This window comes from Callithrix jacchus, chromosome 15 (genome assembly GCF_049354715.1).
Source record: "Callithrix jacchus isolate 240 chromosome 15, calJac240_pri, whole genome shotgun sequence".
Lineage (NCBI taxonomy): Eukaryota > Metazoa > Chordata > Mammalia > Primates > Cebidae > Callithrix > Callithrix jacchus.
The window spans coordinates 28686205-28706337 of NC_133516.1; the positions used below are offsets into that span (position 1 = coordinate 28686205).

The 20133-nt window shown below is 46.7% G+C and overlaps 1 protein-coding gene across 6 annotated transcripts in view; it reads right to left on the bottom strand.

The window, feature by feature from the left end:
• FYCO1 (FYVE and coiled-coil domain autophagy adaptor 1) overlaps nt 1-20133 on the bottom strand; it is a 77960-nt gene that overhangs the window by 37516 nt on the left and 20311 nt on the right. For all 6 annotated transcript variants that reach the window (XM_008981530.5, XM_035275060.3, XM_002758275.7 and 3 more), the window contains 9 exons: nt 18819-18925; nt 16583-16726; nt 13194-13284; nt 9794-12220; nt 8533-8625; nt 7838-7956; nt 5475-5642; nt 2688-2837; nt 1674-1885 (listed from right to left, as the gene is read on the bottom strand). In XM_008981530.5, the coding sequence (XP_008979778.4) occupies nt 1674-1885; nt 2688-2837; nt 5475-5642; nt 7838-7956; nt 8533-8625; nt 9794-12220; nt 13194-13284; nt 16583-16726; nt 18819-18925 (3511 nt within the window). The remainder of the gene's footprint in view (nt 1-1673; nt 1886-2687; nt 2838-5474; nt 5643-7837; nt 7957-8532; nt 8626-9793; nt 12221-13193; nt 13285-16582; nt 16727-18818; nt 18926-20133) is intronic.

Here is a 20133-nt window from a genome sequence, read left to right on the forward strand (position 1 = left end):
AGGTCAATGGCCTACTTTCTCATGGCAGCATAAAAAAAAAAAATAAGGTCAACTTTTGACAAAAGTACAAAGGCAATTCTATGGGAAGAGAGAATAGTCTTTCAATCAATGGTGTTGAAATAACTGGATAACTATATACAAAAAGATGAATCTCTATTCATACCTTTCACCATACACAAAGATAACTGAAAATGAATCATAGACCTAAACGTATCAACTAAAACTATAAAACTTCTAACAGACAACAGAAGGTCTTTGAGCTAGATATGACAACAAAAAGAAAAACATTTATCCATAACAGAAAAAAAACTGATGAACTGGACCTCCTTAAAATGATAAACTTCTGCTCTTTGAAGACTTTTTTGCTCTTTGAAAGGAAATATAAAGACGAGCTATAGATTGGGAAAAAAGTACATATCTGAAAAAGAACTTGCATAGAGAATATATAGAGGACTCTCAAAATTCAATAATTAAAAAATATTTAAAAACGGGCAAAAGATTTGAAGAAGATAAACTAATGCTGTGCAAAGTACACTCTCTGTCCTGACCAGTTCTTTATACCTAACAACATAATGGGGCCTGCCAACCACTTGGTAATCCACTCAAACAAAAGAGGAATGGACAGCATTTCTAAAGGCTGACTGGCCTGCATCCACGTAGAGGCCAAGGAGGAGTTCACAGGGACCAACTGCAACGGCAATGATGCTAGAGCAGAGACAAGCTGAGACCACTTCTGCCTGTGCCTCAGCTCTGCCTCCCTGTGCTACACATCCGAAGTCCAGTGCCCTGGAGGGCAGCCCAGGTCTATCTGTTAGCGTGTGCTCAAAGCAGAAGCAGCAGAACCCAAACTCTACTTCCTTTACTGGGCTGAGTGAGAGGACACAAAGGAGATTACATCCTCCTCGGACATGAAGGAAGAGCAAGCTTCAGGAAGAGAGTGAAGGATGTGGATGATTCCAGATACAACTCCTAGCCTTGTGTTACTCCGGATGCCAGGGCTAAGGCCCTGGTAGATAGCATTTTCCAAAGTGTGGGATGTATTTCACAGATGTACATTAACCTGTACATAGACTTCATGTTAAACCACACTGAGGCCGGGCATGGTGGCTCATGTCTGTAATCCCAGCACTTTGGGAGGCCGAGGTAGGTGGATCACGAGGTCAGGAGTTTGAGACCAGCCTGACCAACATGGTGAAACCCCGTCTCTACTAAAAATGCAAAAAAAAAAAAAAAAAAAAAAAAAGCCAGGCATGGTGACATGTGCCTGTAATCCCAGCTGACTCGGGAGGCTGAGGCAGGGGAATTGCTTGAAGTAGGGAGGTGGAGGTTGCAGTGAGTCGAGATCACACCACCACACTCTAGCCTGGGTGACAGAGCGAGACTCCATCTCAAAAAAATAAATAAATAAAACCACACTGAATCTTATCAGGAGAGAGTTATTCCCTTTTCAAAAAACCACACTGAATCTTACCAGGAGAAAGTTATTCCCTTTTCAATTCTCTTTCAATCCTAAGCACATCAAAATGAAAGTGTCAAGTTGTTGGTAATATATTTTAGCACCTCTTTACTATGTAAGTTTAGAAAACACTGAATTCAGCTTTTGAGCACTAACTCGCCACAACGTGGTAGGGGTGGCACCTAGAGAACATAGTAGGCAGTAACAGGAGCCTGACCTTGGTGCCCTGTGGCCTGGGGCCCAGCTGAGGTTGGTGATAGTGCAGGGCTGGGCTCTCCCTGGCTAGTGCCTGAGCCAGTGCTATCAGGGGAGCCAGGGTCTTCACTGAGCTTCTGGAAACAGGCTCGGCAGCAGCGCTCCTTTTTGCCACTGTGCTTGGTCAGGACGTAGTTGTTGCAGCAGTAGTAACAGAAGATGCGGCCACATATCCTGGGAACAAAACAAGCCCAGGCTGTGAGGATGATACACTATGATCTTGTGTGATATGCTCAGTACCCAAACTGCACTCTGGATGCCATGTGACCCTCATCAGACTCGGCTCTGCCCCTACTTTAGGATGTGGCCACGAGCTCTTTTCATCAGATTCCAACAAAGCCCTCTTGTCAGCTTGGTGAAAAAATGTTCTTCTTCCTGAGGTCTTGGGAGGCAGGAGATAAAGTGTGGTTGAGCCCACCTTCCCTGGCACCAAGTTGAAGGTATGCCTCCCATATCTCAGGGGCTAAGACTCTAAGAGACCACAGACCTCCACAGCTATGCTAATTATTTTGCACCTGCCCCTAGCCCAGCCAAAGATTCATCTTTACCCACCCTTCTCTGGCTTTTGTGCCCCTGGCACTGCCTGTGTTCCTCTAGTGAAGCCTCAGGCCAGCTCTTGTTGGCTTCCAGTAACGCTGCTCCTCTCTGGTCCCTATAGGCTGAGGAATGGTAAAAGAACTGCTAGTCTCTGGGTAAGCCCCATCCCTGTGGGCCCCACTAACTCCATCCACATCTCTGTATTTAGTTCCTTCCTTTCAGGGAGCCCTGATTGTTCTGCTAGGATCCCTACTAATACACCTTCCTCACCTGGTTCCCTTAAAGCCAAAATGCAATGTGCTCTTCCTAAATACCAGCCATGGTGCCAACACCTATTATAGAGTGCCAACACCTATCACAGAGTCCTCTTTCAGAGCTGTCTGCTCTGGTCCTGGGCCCCGCCAGGGTTTTGGTGCCAGCCCATGAGCCCCCTGCTGACCTACAGTGGTGCCGCCGCACCATCCAGCTGAACTCCCGCTTGCAGTCGAGGCAGTGGTTTGCCTCTGTGTCCCCGAGCCACCTCTCCTCAGCACTGAGCTTCTGCTGGAATTCCAGGGCATCTGACTTCTGCCAGAGAGCATCCTTGTCCCTGGGACAAAACCCCATTGGAAGAAAAGAAGAGAGAATCCATGAAACCAATAGGATGATCCTTGTTTCATTTCAAAAGACATTTCCTAAATCATAGAAAGAAAATTCACTTTCACCTTGCAAATATGCCCCAGCCTACGCTAGTTCTCCTCCGTCCCCCCAACATGCAGACTTAAGTGACACCACTTGAATGAGAACACAGGGGAGGCAAAAGATGTACACAGAAGGCACTGTCAACTGCAAAGAGCTGCCAGCACCAACAAGGGCCACCACTCAGGCATCTAAACAACAGTGCTGAGGACCACTGGGAGTTTAGGCTAAAACACACTGTCATGCTGACTCTGCGTGCAGTAAGCCCAAGGACCATGAATGTACTCCCCACCCAAATCTTAACGTGCTTGGGGTCCTTTATGTTTCTACGGTTGGTCCAAGTAATAGTTAATCAGTGGAGAAGATCAAAGATTTCCTAGCTTGAAAATCTGATCAGATGTTAGCCTCCTCTGCCCCTCAGAGAGACGGTAAGGTCATTCTAGGAAGCCAGAAGGAAAGAAGTGTGAGGCTTTCCAGAAAGGTCTGACAGTGTCAGAATGTGCCTGATGCCCTGGAGCAGGAGGATGTGAACAGAGGTTTCCTCAGGGAAATTAATGAGCATTTTCAAGGTTGATGGTTTCTGACGTTTAGTTTTTTTCTCATATGGAGCCCCAGCTGGCAACCTGAGGGCTAATGTGGCCCTAGCAGCACTGTGGCCACTGATAATGTGACACCTGAGCCACTCAAGTCCTGAGTGACCAGGAACTCCCAAGCAACCACAGATTGTTTGCCTTAAATAAATAAGCTTGAACATGGGCTTGAATGGCTTTTTCAAGGACGGTTGAAACCGTCAGGAAGCAGGAAGACTCATTCTCTGAAGCAGCCTCATTCTCTAGGCTGATCCACCCACACTTTGGGAATGTGGAATGCCTCCAGGAGCTGGGGGTTTTCCACCACAGTCCTCAGGTCACAAATACCTTGGGTTATAACTCTGTGTAATGATGATAAGAAGGCTGAGTTTTTAAACCTTCAACTTGGTTGTAATTTTAATATCACTGTTTTGCAAAACTTAATGAATTAGCAGATCTAGGCTTTGCTGATCCATGGTGCTGCTAACAGCACAAAAAGAGGGCTAATCAGATTGTATGTGCCTCTTGAAGGAAAGACACAAAACTACAAACCAAGTCTATGAAGTTTTCTTGCCAAAATTTTGAAACTTAATCTAAGCAAGATGCTAGTAGAATGATGGTTCTCAACTCTGGCTCACTGGTGTCTGAGTCCCACTCCCAGAAATTCCAATTCAGTTAGCTGGGGTGGGGCGTGGACATGCGCATTTTTAAATGACTTCCCTAGGGATTCTAATATGTAGCCAGGATTGAGAACCACTGCAATAGCTGTAACTATAGACTCACAGGAAATGCAAGGGATGGATGATCATGTTAAATGACACCACAAGGATGCAATCAGCAAAAGTAGAGAGATGGTAGGGAAACCCATAGACTAAACGGGATGTAAGAGACATATCAATTGCAATAGATGATCTAATTTAGATCCTGATTAGAATGACCTGAAAAAATTCTAAGGCACTGGGAAAAATTTGAAACTGACTAGATACTTGATGATATTAAGAAATTATACTTCATTTTTTAAGGTGTCATAAGGACACTGTGGTTGTTTAAAATGGAGAGTTCTGGGCCAGGCATGGTGGCTCATGCCTGTAATCCCAGCACTTGGGAGGCTAACACAGGCAAATCACTTGAGGCCAGGAATTCAGGACCAGACTGGCCAACATGGTGAAATTCTGTCTCTAATAAAAATACAAAAATTAGCCGGTGGTGGTGCACACCTGTAATTGCAGCTACTCAGGTGGCTGAGGCACAAGAATCGCTTGAACCCAGGAGGAAGAGGTTGCAGTGAGCCTAGATCATGCTACTGCACTCAAGCCTGGGAAACAGAGTGAGACTCTGTCTTGAAATAAATAAAGTAAAATAAAATAAAAGAGTCCTTGCCTTGGAGAGATACATACTGAAATATTTACGGATGAAGTGATGTGTCTGGGATTTGCTTTGAAATAATCTTGGAAGGTGAAAAAGCAGGTGGGTCTACAGATGAAGCAAGACTGGCCCTGAGCTGAACACTATTGAAGCTGGGTGACAGGTACCTAGGGGTGTATTACATGATTCCATTTTTGCATATTTGAAAATCTCCATAAAGAAAAGTTAAAAGAAGTTTTGAATGACTTGCCAGCATTACCAAATCAGGACATTTCACATGAAAATCCAGGTTTCCACCTTCTCTTGAGAAGTAAGGTGGTCTGGCAGTTTTGAGCCACGACGGATGTGGCAGAAGCAGAGCCCAGTTGTGTCTCCAGTTTCTCACTGTCCCCTCCTGACCCAGGGCAAACTTACATCAGCTGCCTGGTACCTGCAGGCACTAGAGTCTGGGACTCCTAGTACTTGGGAAAGTGAGATGGAGGAGGAGAGAGGGGCTCCTGAGAGAGGGCAAGAAAATGAAATTTCTCGAGTGTGCTTTCAAGAATAGCTGCATTTCTTTAGAGAAAACCCACGTGTGGGGAAAACCCCAGCTGCTGGTTTGAGCTAACATTCACCTGAGCAACTCTATCAGCCGCTCCTCGAGATACTTCTTGGTTCTGTTGAGGTCATCCAGGTCAGCGAGCATCTTCTGGTCATTCCTCTCGCGGTCTGTCACCTCCTGGCAGAGTTTGTTGTAATACTCTTGTATTTTTATTGAAGCTTTTTTGAGTTCCTTCTGGGTCCTGGGGGAGGAGAGATAAGTTTTCTTGATTACTCAGGACTTCCAGCTTCCCCAGGGCTTCTAGGCTCACCCAGGACTCTCATGAGGCGTGCTACTGCCCTCTCTGTGGGGGAGCCCCTTAGTACTATCTGTTCACAGGTTATACAGTCTCTAACTTTTGAGACTCTCTTTACACCCCCACATACAAAGGGGCATTCTGGGAGGGAGGACAGGCTGATCCCAGGTTGCCAGAAGCACCCTAAGTGAATAGAACTCTGCACTTCTTTGCTCCTGGACAGGGGCTGAGCTTGTGAGAGGAGCCTGGTAGGCAAGGCTCATGGGCTGGTGATGGGGAGGATGGGCAGGATGAGAAAGGAGTCAGGACAGGCAGGACAGAGGTGCAGTTTCCTGGAGGTGGCCACACGGAGGAGGGCCTGCCTTCCACATGTCCTTGGGACTCTAACATGGGGCATGGGTGCTGGGCCCACAGCAGCACTCAGTCTCAATCTGCACTGCCAGTATTCTACCTGATAGCCCCTGAGGCCCAAGGAATTCCATTTTGGGTGCTACAGGATGTCTTGGTTTACAGCAGAAGAAGCTGGCTGAATCTCGCTGTCTTCCTGACCCCACCTACTCCATTTTCAACTCAGCTATCCACTAAGGCAGTGATTTTCCAAGGATGGTCCAGTGGGACATAATAAAAGCTCCACTAAACAAAGGGCTCTGCAGAGAGACTGATTAATTTATACCTAATGCAGCCCTTCCACATCTAGTATAAAGTTGCCAGGAAGTTGTTTACTAGACCCTGTCCACCAAAATGACCTTATAGGTGCACCCACACCCACACCACATACCACACACACACACACACACTGAATAAAATAAGTTGGCAGATAGATTGTGCAGCTTTGAGCAGCTGAAACAAATGCTCTGAGATCTTACAAATAACCACTGTTCTGGCTGAGTGTGATGGCTCACACCTATAATCCCAGCACTTTGGGAGGCCAAGGCAGGCAGATCACCTGATGTCAGGAGTTTGAGACCAGCCTGACCAACATGTACTAAAAATACAAAATTAGCTGGGCATGGTGGCACATGCCTGTAATCCCAGCTACTCGGGAGGCTGAGGCAGAAGAATTGCTTGAACCCGGGAGGCAGAGGTTGCAGTGAGCCAAGATCATGCCACTGCACTCCAGTCTGGGCAACAAGAGTGAACCTTCTCAAAAAAACAAAACAAAAACCAAACCAAAAATAAACAAACGAAACACTGTTATAGCATGTTTTCATGCCACTGACTCAGGCTCTGTTTAAACTGTCATATGAATATGACTTAGCTAAGAGGCAGCCAGTGCCCTATAGGATCTTAACACTGGAAGGGTAAGATGAAAAGAAATGTATATCCAGGATCCTGGATCTCCCGTTGAGCCAGAGCCCAGTTCTAGAAGGCAGGCGGTGGGAAGAGGTAATAGATAAATAGAAAAGTTAGAGACTTAGAGATTAGTGTGCTTATCTTTACTGGTAGCACACATGCAATTCAATTCCAACAACTCCTCCCTGCTAAACCTTTTTTTAATCAGGTCCTGGCTCAACTAGCTGGGTCCCCTAACCACATAGTGGACTTAGGCTCATAATTCCATGTGGCCCCAAGCCTCAAGATGAGGGGGTCAAGGGGACCTTGGGGTGGCAGAGTGATTTGCTCTCCACAGATATGGCATCAGAGAGTGCACAAAGACAGGCTGATCCTGGTCCTTGGCACACTCATCTTCCTCATCCATAAAATGGGGATAAATGATAATACTTCTTCCCTCATAGGACTGTTAGGAGGATCAACTGTATGCAAAGTATTTAAAACAGAGCCTGCCACATTTTCAGCATTATTTAAATACACGCTGTTACTAATTACATTTTTATGATCTAACTTTCATTTCATTTTAGTTTTTCCAAAGCTTGCCATTACTGAAGTATGCATTGCAATATGCCGGACAGAAGACAATCGCATTAGGAGAAAGCTGCCTTAGCCGTGTACAGGTTGTGATGGGCAGGCAGCCAGGTTCCTTATAGCATGCGCTTTCTGAGCATAAGCACTTTCTGAGTTTGTGGCTTTTCTTGCAAAAGGACTTCCTAAACCTACTATGAGTGACTGACTTTCTAAATGATGGGACCAAACACTCCTTCCCTGAAGGCCACCGACAGCCGCATAGGTGGATTGTGACTAACCTTTCTAGGTCTTCACGCAGGGCAGCCCCCTCCTGGTCCTTCCTCAGCATGGCCGCCTGGCACTGTGCAAGGTGGTTGCTGGTGCAGCTCAGCTTCTCTCCCATGTCTGCTTGGGTGGCCTGGCACAGGACAACAGGGAGGAAACACTCAGCCTGCAGAAGCCCATGCAACGTACCATAAAGTGACTGGTGTGCCATCCACCCCATCTGGCTGGGTCACTTCTAAATGGAAGGTTGTTTTCTATTAAGTTCAAGAGGCCAAGAACCTCTGCTCTATATTTGTGGGGTCTCAACTGCAACTAGTTGTGGTGGTTGGCAGGTGGCAGGTACCAGAATTTCCAGGGTAATGTTAAAAGCAGGGGTGGCAGGGAGCAAGATTCATTCGAACAAGTCACTGCTCTGAAGACTGTGGGACCAGTGCCACCCCTGAGCCCGCCCAGTTTAGAATCACTGGCTGGTGATCACCCACAGAGATAGCCAAAGAGGACAACTTATTTCCTTTCTGCATTTGGCAGCTCCAGCCAGGTGTCCAGGGAATGGAGGGGGTCAGGGTACAAACTGAGGGTGTCTACAAAGGTGAACTGAGGATGGCTTCAGCCTAAGAATTTGGAGGCATGCATGGAGCCCTCTTAAATGGTCCAGTCAAAACCACACCAGATGTCCTCTCCCTGACAGGTCCACACCACCAAGGCCTACCTTCAGCTTCCCCACAGCTTCCTCGGCAGCCTGCAGTTGCCGGCCTTGCTCCTCAAGCTGGCCTCTGAGGTTCCTGCACTCTTCGCCAGCATTCTAGAGAGGACAAGAAAGAGATCTTAACGGTAGGGTCTTTGCTCTGAGGATCCCTCAGCCCCATCACCCAAACAGATAAAACCAAGCTACCTTTCTCTTTTTCCCTGCAAACTGGCTCCTCAATGAGCCTTGGGCTTATTAATAGCAAAACACTTTCAAGCTTACTAGGACAAGAGACTTAGCCGGGTCCCCAAATTTAGAACTTAATTTCTGCAAGGGAAAAAGTTGGCTATGAGCCACAAGGAGTTTCACGGGCTAGGGTGGCACTGGGTGTGGAGGCACTTCTATGGTGGTGTGGTGGAGCTGCCTCAGAGAGGAGGATTAGGAGTAGCCTGAGAGTACACAGACCTTGATGCAGACAGATCAGTGGCAAGCCCTGGAAATCAAAGCCCCAGGGCATTCTGCCTGTCTTCACTCTTAACCATCTTTAACCCCTCATCTTTGTGCACTATCAAAGGCACACAGTAAGTGCTCATCTCACCAACTTGACTGTTCCAAGGGCCTTGTAAAACTAAGTGAGTTGGTTCCCTACCATGCATCTGCTGTCAGGAGAGCACCTGATGGGGTTGGTTATTCACTAAGAACCCAGAGACAGGACGTGAGCAGCTGTGAACTGCTGGCCCACTGCAGGGGATTTGGAGGCTAAGTCAGGGCTCTCACTCACATGCCCAGGGGGGCTGGGCAAGTACAGAAACGAATGTAAGGAACAGTCCAGAGGATGTGTGCCTCCTTTAAAGTGGGCAGCCACCCTCAGGCTCCTGCTGACTACCTTCAGCTGCCACAGGGAGGGGGTGGGGTGAGGACGCAGGCTTTCAGATCTTCTGAGGTTTCAAAAGAAGTCCTCAAACTGTATTTGTAAATACCCTGCTCTTTCAATGTTGGCTACTAATTTTAAAAACTGTGGGGGCTAATTTTGTTTGCAATGGTCTTGAGTTTAGACTTCCGGGCTAAGGCATCACTCCCAATGTTCTGCCCTAACGTGTTTCCGCAGAGAAAAAGATGCTACTGTGAGTTGTGATAGCAGGACAGGACCATGAGGTGTATGCCTGTACCCACAGTACATTCTCCAGCCAGCACCTGCCTCATGGCTGAAGGTGCATCCTTCCATGGACCCACCAGGCCTGCCCAGAGAGATGGGTAGAGCTCAAGTGGTTGAAGCTAGTATTACCTTAAGTCTGCTCTGGTAGTCCATGATTTCAGCACTCAGCTGGAACTTGAGGGTGTCGAGCTCCTGGTGTGCAGCCTCCTGGAGGCTCTGGGCCCGCTGCTCGGCCTGGGCGAGCTGGGCCTGCAGGCCAGGCAGTAAGCTGGCTGCTGTCTTGGCCGCCTTCAGCTTCTCCTGCAAGCTCTCCTTCTCTTGCTGCAGCCCAGCTACTTGGTGCTCCAGGCCCTCTCGCTCCCTTGAGGCTGCCTCTTTGGAGTCCCGGAGCTCCTGGACAGCACTGGCCAGCGCCTCCTCCACCCGCTCCTTTTCCATGGTCAGTGCACAAACCTGGATGCCCAGCTCGGCTGTGTCTGTGTTGGCCCGGTGCAGCTGCTCCTGGAGCTCAGCATGCTCCAGCTGTGCTTCCTCGGAGCTGCATTTGGCCTGGGACAGCTCCTGCTGCAGGGCCCGCAGCTCCTCCTCCCTCTGCTGGGCCTCACCGGCCCTCTCCTCCTGCAGCATCCCTTCACGCTCTGAGCACTGCAGCAGCTCCTGGACATGGGCCCTGTTGAGGGCTTCATTCTGTTCCTTTAGCTGCTGCACAAGGGTCTTGTGCTCGCTCAGGACTGACTCAGCCATGCTCAGCTGGCTCTGCACCTTGTCCCGGTCATCCAGAGCTGCCCGCATCTTAGCCTGCAGGTCCACCACCTGAGCCTGCAGCCGCTGGGCCTCCTCCTGATGGACTTCCAGCTGCGCCTGAGACACAGCCAGCTGCGCAGCCAGCTCACGAGCTTCACTGTCGGGGCGTGGGCTAACTCCCTGTTGGCCTTTCTCTGCTGTAAGGACCTCGATCAGCTGGGTCTGCTGGTGGCACTGGCTCTCGAGAGCCCTAAGCTCTCTGTGCCGGGCCTCTGCCAGTTGCCGGCACTGCTCCACCTCCTCCCGCAGCTGCTGGCACTCACCCTCCTTGCTCTGCAGAGTGGCTTCCTTCTCTGCCACCTGGGCTTTCATGGCCTTCTTGGCCTTAGTTACAGCCAGCAAGCTCGCCTCCATCTGCTCGCCCAAGTGCCGGATGCTGGCCTGCTCCGCCTCCAGGGAGGCCAAGGAGCCCTGGATGGCTGCTTCCCGCTGCTGCAAAGCCTGGTAATCGGCCTGCAGGGCCTGCAGCTTGCCCTCCAGGAGCTGGTTACGCCCAACCACATTCTGTAGCTCCTTCTCCAGCTCCCTATTGGCCTGCCGGAGCTCTTCCTCCTGGCTGCCCTCCTGCCCCTTGGTATCGTCTAACTGCGCCCCCGGCAGGCTCCTCTGCTCCTCCTCTGGCTTCCCACAGGCCACTTGCAGAGGGGAGTTCACAGGGACCAGGTTCTCATTCTTCTCATCTGCCACTGGCAGTTCTGGGCCGGGCTGCCCAGCAAACCGCTCCAGCGCACCCACCTTCTGGCTGAGGTGGTCTTTGTCCTGGATGAGCTGCTTCTTCTGTTCCTCCAGGTCACTCACATGTTGGTTCACCTGTGCCAGCTGGGTCTCCAGGAACTGCAGCTGCCGGGTCAGAGATGTTACCTCCTGCTCCAGCAGCTCCTTCTCCTCCTGTTGCTGTTTCTTCTCCCGTCTCAACTCTGCTAGCTCCTCCTCCTGGGAGCTCGAGTGGGCCAGCAACTCCTGTAGCCGTCGCCAGAGCTGGTCTGCCTCCTGCCCCTTTCCAGACAACTCCTCCTGGAGTGGAGCCACCTCCTTCACCAGGTGCTCCAGGTTGGCCTGGGCGTCCTCCTTCAGCTGCAGCTCCTTGGCCAGCTGCTCCAGCTGGGCGCTCTGCTGCCTGTTGACCTCCTCAACCTTGGTTCTCTCCCTTTCCAGGGCTCGAAGCTTCTCTTGTAGCTCCTGGATCTCCCGAGCCGCATTGCTGGGAATGTGTTCTTGCTGGCCCTTTGTGTCTGGTGCCGCATCAGCCTTCTGCTGAGCCATAGCCAGCCAGTCTGGGATGCTGGCTAAATGCTGGTTCCTCTTGCCCAGTGACTCCCGTGTGGCCTCAAGTTCCTGTGCCAAGGGCTGCAGCAGGGACTCCAGCTGCCGCAGGGCTGTGTGGTAGTCCTCCTCCTTTTCTGCTGCTCCTAGCTCCAGGGCCTGCAGGCACGTCTGCAGCTCCTTCACAGTGTTCTGGGTGGCCTGGGTGACCTCCCTCTGCTTCTGGAGCTCAGCCACCAAGCAAGTGAGGCGAATGTTGTCCTCTGCTGCAGTGCGCCCCCTCTCCCTCTCTGTCTGCAGTTGCTCCCCTTGCAGGCTGACAGCTGCCCTCAGCTCCTGGTTCTCTCTGTCCAGCTGCTGCATGCGCTCCTGCAGCTGCTTTTCTCGCACCTCCAACTGGTCCAGCTCTAGTCGCATCTCATCAAAGCCCTCCAATGCCTCATTGTTTAGGGGACTGTTAAGGTCAAAATTGGATGCCATCTCTTGAGTCTGGGACAAAAAACACAAAAGACAAGTATGGCTGAAGCTACATGGTTACTCAGAAAAGCTTTAGAGTTTAATGAGAATAGAGGTAAAAATACAGGCATCAGCTGCTGTAAGTTAGTCTAAAGAACTATTCAAAAGACTAGAAGAATCCCTTCACTCAAAGCATCTGCCACACATTTAGCAGCACACTGCAAAGACATGAAGTCACCCATGTGAGCTCCACTAAGATACAGACTTGCATTTCCCATCCAGCCTCCTTCAACTTGATGAACTTAATGGACATTGTCTCCGAGATAAATTCAATTATATCGAAGCTGTTGTTCATTCATTGTGCCATACCCATACCTGTAACTCCTGGCATGATTAAGCCACAAAATAAGGTAAAAGATTAATCTATTATCTACTCTTACTGTTCCTTATATTGATCGTTTTAATTTTTTTTATTGCTGATCAGTTTCCAGAGAACTATATACAGCTGTGATAAATTCACATTTCTAAAAAAATTAACAAAGTGTCTCTACCTACTAACATTGACTGAGCCCTCACATGTCAGGCCCTTAAGCAATTAACATATGCTTAAGAACTATACACACATTCCCTCATTTATGAGCTAGAACGATTTTTATTATCACCATCCTGTGGATGAGAGAGCTGAAGGTTAAGTAATTTCCCCTTGGTCATCGCTGGTAGGTGAGAGTCAAGATTTGACTCTATCACTTTGGTGCTAAACTGCTTTTTTAAAAAATACTTTAAAATAATTTGAGAGAATTTAATTTTAAGAGAGCCTAGATTCTATTTGGTTGAAAAACCCAGATTCCAGGGAATAGTGGCTATAACTATTATATAACCACTGAGTGGTTCTATTGCTGTGGCTGGAGCAACAGGTTTCTGAGAGCATCACCCTTGAGTTGCTAGGAGCAAGGACATACCCTGGTAGAAGCTACAGTAAGGTATTTCCCAGCCTTCCTGGCCTTACCTGCAGGTAGGTGCTCATCAAACTGCTCATGCTGGAGCTGCGGCTAGGGGGTTTCCATAGGTAAGCAGAAGAGCCAGTGGCTAGCGTCCTCCTGTGGGGCCACAAAACAGATATACCTGTATTCAGAGCAGGAAACACATACATCGAGGCCTTGCTGGTCACTAGGCAACCAGGTGTTGGTAGGGGACTGCCTTCCCAGGTAGAATGTAAGGAAGTCAAACCCAACAGATTGCACCATTGAGCACAGCTACACTGGTCTGTAACAGACGAATTCCATGGCTAGAGTTTTACTATCATGGCTTTCTTCCCACTGTCAAAAAAGAATTAAGAGAACATGTATTTTCCAATTTTTCGTTTAAATTTTCCTTGAGCTTTTGGTGCCTCCCTCAGTCTGTCTGCCAATGAGGAACAATTAGCAGTCAGCTTGCTAAATAAGAGTCACAGTGTGCTTGGGGGGCCAGCTGCCGCTCTGTATGACACAGCAACAGCGGGAGGCCTGCTTCTAGGTCACATAACCAGGCCGGACAGTGCAGAGACAGAGCATTTCCCTCATTGCAGAAAGTTCCTTTGGATGGCATTGGTTTAGAAATACAAAGGCTTGTGTGATAACTCTCATTTAGCAAAAACACTGGAAACTAAACACATTTTTACTTCATCAGAATCATCTCCTAAATCTTAAACTATTGTGTTTTCAAACTTCATCTCCACAACCCAGCAATTGCCGTTTGTAGTATCTTCCCTGAAGACAGTCACATATGTACATAAGGAGATGGTGGGGATGCTCTTGGCAGCACTGTAACTGGAAAAAGGGAAACCAAACCAACTCTACATTGCTAGGGACTGAGATATAATGTGGTTTATTCACCCAGCAGAATTCTCTACACCATGGGTTGGCATTCTTTTTTAAAAAAAGGGCCAGATAGTAAATCTTTTGGTCTTGTGGGCTATATGGTCTCTATCACTCAGCTGGCACTGCTAGTATAAAATAAGCCATGGACAATAGGTGAATAAATGGGCAAAGCTGTGTTCCACATGGCCCTGTGGGCTGTGGTTTGCCAACCCAATTCTATACCTATAGAACTCCATGCATAAACAGATACAAAATCTCAAAAACAATGCAGAATGAAAACAGCAGGTTGCAAAAGAATAGATATCACATGATTCAACATGTGTAAAATTATATACACACACACACACACACACACACACACACACACACAGTATTTACAGATACCCAAGTAATAGTGAATGCGTAAGATTTGGGAATGATTACAGGGCCACTGATTACAGGGCCATGATTACCTCTGAAAGGGAAATAAAGGAGAAAGGATGGCAACTGATCGAAAATATTTTATTTCTTAAAAAAAGTATCAGACAACCAAACCTCCCCACAAGAGCCAGCCTGAAGGGGCTCCCACTGGGATAACTGGATAAATGGGATAATTTAAGCTTCAAAACAAATAATGTCAGTAACAGAATGTACTTGACTGTATTGAATAAAATAAGAATCCATGAGTCAATACTGGTGTAAATAAATGGGGAATGTGGATAAATGGGGAAAAGGAAAAGATATTCCTCACAGTAGAATGCCAACTAACAATGTAAAAGGAACAATGGAGTTAGAAAATCGCTCTGGTAACGATGATGGTAATAACTTCTTCAGGCAAGAATTATCAAGTAGTATTAAAACTAATACATGAGAGATTAAAGAGAAAAAAGGATAATAATGTAATTTCAGTGTGTCTTCCCATAAGATACATACTCATTACAAAGGGAGAAATAGTAACTTTTGGAGAAACCTGCCAAGTCCCACCTTACCCAGATGACTATGGTTAACCTCATTGGCGACAAAACAAATCAACATTGTGTGCCTCCAGATATAGCATGCTGGTAAGGACACAGCATCTGAGGTATCCCTGCCAAAAATGCTTAACCTAAATCCAACAATGAGGAAACATCAGACAAACTCAAACTAAGGAACATTTTACAAAGTAACTGGCCTGTATTTTTCAAAAATGGGAACGTTATGAAAGACAAAGACTGAAAAATCATTCCAAATTAAAGGGGACTAAAGAGGCTTAGCAATTAATGAATTAACAGTTAACATGTGATCTGAGATTAGATCTTAGATTATGAGAGACGTTATTGAGATAATTTGTAAAATTTGAATGAGGTCTGTAGATTAGATAGCAGTAGTGTATCAACATTAATTTTCTGATTTTAATAACTGTACTGAGTTATATAAGAGGATGTCCCTTGATTTTAGGAAATACACAATTAAGTACTTAAGAGAAAAGAGGATAAAGTCTGTAATTTACTCTCAAAAGGCTTAGGAAATAAATCAACTGGTAAATAGAAAAAAGATAAAGAATTATAGTAAAATATCAATAACTACAGAATCAGGGTGAAGGACAGATGAGTATCTTGTACTATTTTTGCAACTTTTCTATAATTCTGAAATGATTTCATAATGTAAAAGTTTTAAAAAGAATATCTGGGTCAGGCATGATGGCTCACACCTGTAACCCCAGCAGTTTGGAAGGCCAAGATAGGATTGCTTGGGCCCAGGAATTCAAACCAGCCTGGGAAGAATGGCAAGACTATCTCTACAAAAAATAAAAAAAGGACATCTGAATACGCAAAACGTAAGCTATTAAATCCTGGTGGTTTTCATGTGACTAACATATTCACTACTTGTCTCTACATGTGAAGTGTTGCCTAATAAAAAATATAAATGTTAAATTTTAAAAGCCTTAACAGAAAACAAAACAAAACAAAGAATGCTGGACTTGAGTTCAACCCAAGTCAGGTGTCCCACCAGCTGGGTGACTCTGTCAAGTCCCCTGATCCTCTGAGCCTATTCCTCACACCTCCTTCCCGGAGGTGATGTAAGGACTCTGGTGATGGTGATATGTGAGTGCCACATTGGTGTAAGATAAGGCTGGTTTGATGGTCTCAAAAAAGAACAAACAAAAATGCAGTAAGCTTTCCTGCAACACTTATGTGGACAAGCTGAGGCTTCCACTCCCTCTCCTACTGCTTAGGAGGCTTCTGTAATACTCAGTAAGAATAGGTAGGGGGAAAAGGCCACTCCTCCCCGAATGCCCATAACAACAAGTGCCTTAAACAAATTTTAAAGCCTTGGGTTTTGCAATATGCATCTCCACTGACTCATGCCCTGGCCCATCAGACTGGTTTAAGGTTGGAGCTTTCAGATGTTATTATTAGCCATGATTCAAAAAAGTCTGTAAAAGGAGCTGGTATAAGAGTTGAACAGTTTTATGTAATCTACTGAGTAAGCAAAATTGCTTTGAGTAGACCGATGGCAATCTTCAAAACTTCAAATGTCTCTTTTCCTGTCTTTTAAACCAAGCAATCCTTCAAAGTACCTGGCAAATGTTGGCCAGGCGGCATCCAAGTCATAGCCCCTCGATGCCAGGTCAAATTGAACCTCAGTCAGCTCATACAGTTGACCCACAATGTCCGAGCTCAGCTTTGGCTGCAGAAAGGGGCTTCTTGCATAGTACCAGTCACTGCAGAAAAACATAAGACATGTCAATTATAAGAGTAATAACAATAAAGAAAGAGTGGATTTAATCAGTCCTCCCAGTGTGGCTCTGCCTCATCGAATTCCAACTCAGGTTACTTAATTAAAAGACACAGGCACACAAAGCAATTTCATTTTCACAGTAGAAGCACATAACTCTCAAATAAGCTTGCTCTTCTTCAAAGAAATTACTGCAATGATCTGGATGCTTATTCACTTATTATATGTATCATATCTACTTCTCAGAAAGGATATGGGAAATCTTAAATGTTAATTACTTGCCAAGAAAGGGAAATTGTAGGAGAAAGAAAACTTCCTTTTGGAAAAATTACTTTCTATCCCATTTTCAGAACTAAATATGGGACATGAAAGTCACTGCTACTTTCTGTCCAGATACCAATTTAAGAGCCAAGGAACAAACTATTCAAAAATGTTTCAGCATCATAAGACAGGGTGAGAAAAAAATAAAATAAATGTTATCTGCATTTTGAGGTAGCGGTTGTTTCATTTCAGGTAAAGTAACAAGAATTTTAAAAATATGGGTCTGAGCACGGTTGCTCATGCCTGTAATCCCAACATCCTTGGGAAGCTGAGGCAGGAGGACAGCTTGAGCCTAGGAGTTCAAGGCCAGGGTGGGCAACAGATCCCATCTCTATCACAAAAATAAAAAAATAGCTGAGCATCGTGGCATGCACCTGTAGTCCCAGCTGCTCAAGAGCCTGAGCCAGGGGGATTGCTTGATCCTAGGAGGTAGAGGGTACAGTGAGCCATAATCATGCCTCTGTACTCCAGTCTGTGTGATAGGGTAAGACCCTCTTCCCCCTACCAGCCACCCACCCCCCAAAATGAAAAAGATGGCTGGGTATAGTGGCTCACACCTATAATCCTAGCACTTTGGGAGGCCTGGGCAGGGAGCTCATTTGAGCCCAGGAATTTTGAGACCAGGCAAGGTCTCATAGTGAGACCTTGTCTCTACAAGAAGTAAAAAGTTAGCCAGGCACAGTGGTGAATGCCTATGGTCCCAGCTACTCGGAGGCTGAGGTAAGATCACTTGAGCCCAGCAGCTTGAGGTTACAGTGTGCTATGATAGTGCCACTGCACTCTCACCTGGGCAAAAAAGTGAGACATTATTGTCTGTGAACTGTGATTAAGTCAAGTTGTTTATGCATCTTCACCGAACACACCTAAAACAAAATAACCTTCAAATCAAATATGTAAACTTTTTCAACTCATGTCAAATCACAAGTCCTGTCACACGCATGAGAAATACGAGTACATCTCTGTGCAAATCAATCTTTAAGGTGACATACTGAAACAAAAGGTTTTCCCTTTGTAGTTTTTTTAGATTCAAAAGTGATTTCTTTGAATACTCCCAAGGGAAAGAGGCCAGTCAAGAGATGCTGGAAAACCCAAAGAAGTTTAGTTGACGGGTACCTGATTTGCAGCTTCTAAGCTGACACCCATTCTCCCCTTTATAGACTCAATCCCTGCCTCTTTCCTTCCTTCTACCTTCCCTGCTGAGGCTTCAGCACTACCTGCCCAAAGGCTGACCATCCACCTGACCTGTGCTCTGCAGCAGCGGCTCCCAGTTCTGGCTGCCCACCACAGTCTCCAGGGAGTACAGATACCCCAGTGGGTGTTCACTCAGTATACCAGGTGAGGACTCAGGCACAGTAGTGTTAAAAACCCCACAGGTGATTCTGCTGAGAGGCCAAGGCTGTAACCTACCTGTCCAGTAGTGCTGACACCAAGGACATGCCATCTGCCAGGGAAAATGCCTGGTATCAGGGTTTAAGAGAGCAATGAGTGAGGCCTAGAGAAAAGCATTAAGCCCCATTAAGTCGAGCCTCACTTACCTATAAAAACTCATTGCTACCTGCCCACATGTGTCAAGGACTTTGGGAAGAGGGGTGGAAGACAATGACAGATGTGGAAGGAGCCCGCAGGTGTCACAGGGGACACAAATGAGCACTGCTGTTACAGTCTTATTATTGAATAATTATTGTCATTATTATTAATGAACTTTAGTTCATTTCTGCATGGGATGGTGCTAAACCTCAGCCCTGTCCTGTATTTACCTGGTCACTTTGGTGTTCATGAAGCACTGCTGTAAGGTGTCTGCCAACCTCTGGTGCACCAAGGAGTAGCGAATAAATGCTCTTCCTTTTCCCAAGGATGTTCGGAGCTGGAAAAAGCAGATCACATAGAGCCAAAGAGCTGTTATCCTAACTCCAAATACAGACCTGGTCTCATAGAGGGCTTGTGAAAACAGATACAGTGCAGAAAATGTCGCCCAATTCTACCCTATACATTGTCCTTCAAAGGCCACAACACATTTGATACCCTCAATCAAATGCTAGTATCGAGAGAAAGGCTTGAAGTGGCTTGAACTACTTGCAGGCCTTCATCTAAGAATAATCTGCAGACTCCAGCAAACTTATCAAGGAAGATATATTAACAAGAGGCTTGGAAACATATATGGATTTTATTGGAATGTCACTTTCTCTCCTCTGCTCTATCAGAATCTCCGGGTTTGGAGTCAGATAGAAAACCAAGTAAAAGTTTTATTTTAGAGTTAAACCTGGAGGTCAGTAAATGAAGGGCTTCTCACATCAGAAGTTAGCTTGAGGAGGAAGAGATGGTCTCAGCTCAGCTAATGCTGGTTTGTTTTTAAGGTATTGGGGAAACAGGTGCAGGGTAAGGGCCTAAAGGGCTTGGCAGATGCATGTGCAGAAGGTGGGTGGGTACGTGCGTGCGTGTGGGGGACCAGTAAAAAGTCTTGCTGGCCGTGTAGCTGCCTCATCTGTGTTCCGTGAAACCATCAGTAACATCCACAAGCCTGCCAATGCTTTCCTGGTTGGATTTCCCATTCTTTTCCAGATATGCCAAATCACTACGTGGAGTCAGAAGGAGCCCAGGGTGAGACCAGGGGTGTCTCTAGGCAGCCCAGTCATACTGTGCTAAGGACAAGGTGGATATAGGTCTGTCTCACAAGTTTGGCATGGATGGCATAGGAAGGCCCAGGTGCAGGCCTGCCTTCAAAACCTCTCCCCAAGAGCCTATACCTAAAAACCAATTCGGAAGAGAAGATGTGACTGGAACTGTTTTGAGGCTTAAATTCACCATTTAAAAGCTTGTTGTGATGGAGATGGGATATGTTGGTCAGAGACTCTGCCATGAGTCTGCAAAGCAGGGCTCTGCCAGCTGGGAGTATACAGTGGCCAAGACAGATAGATAAAGGGGACAGCCACAGAAGACACTTGGACAAGCTTGCAAATTAGGATTCACATTCCTGATAGATTAGCCCAGAAGCTCAAGAAAGCAGGCAGGAATTCAAAACCTCCTGACCTACCACATGCACCTGCTCTATCACATCTGGCTCTGGGAAGGGTG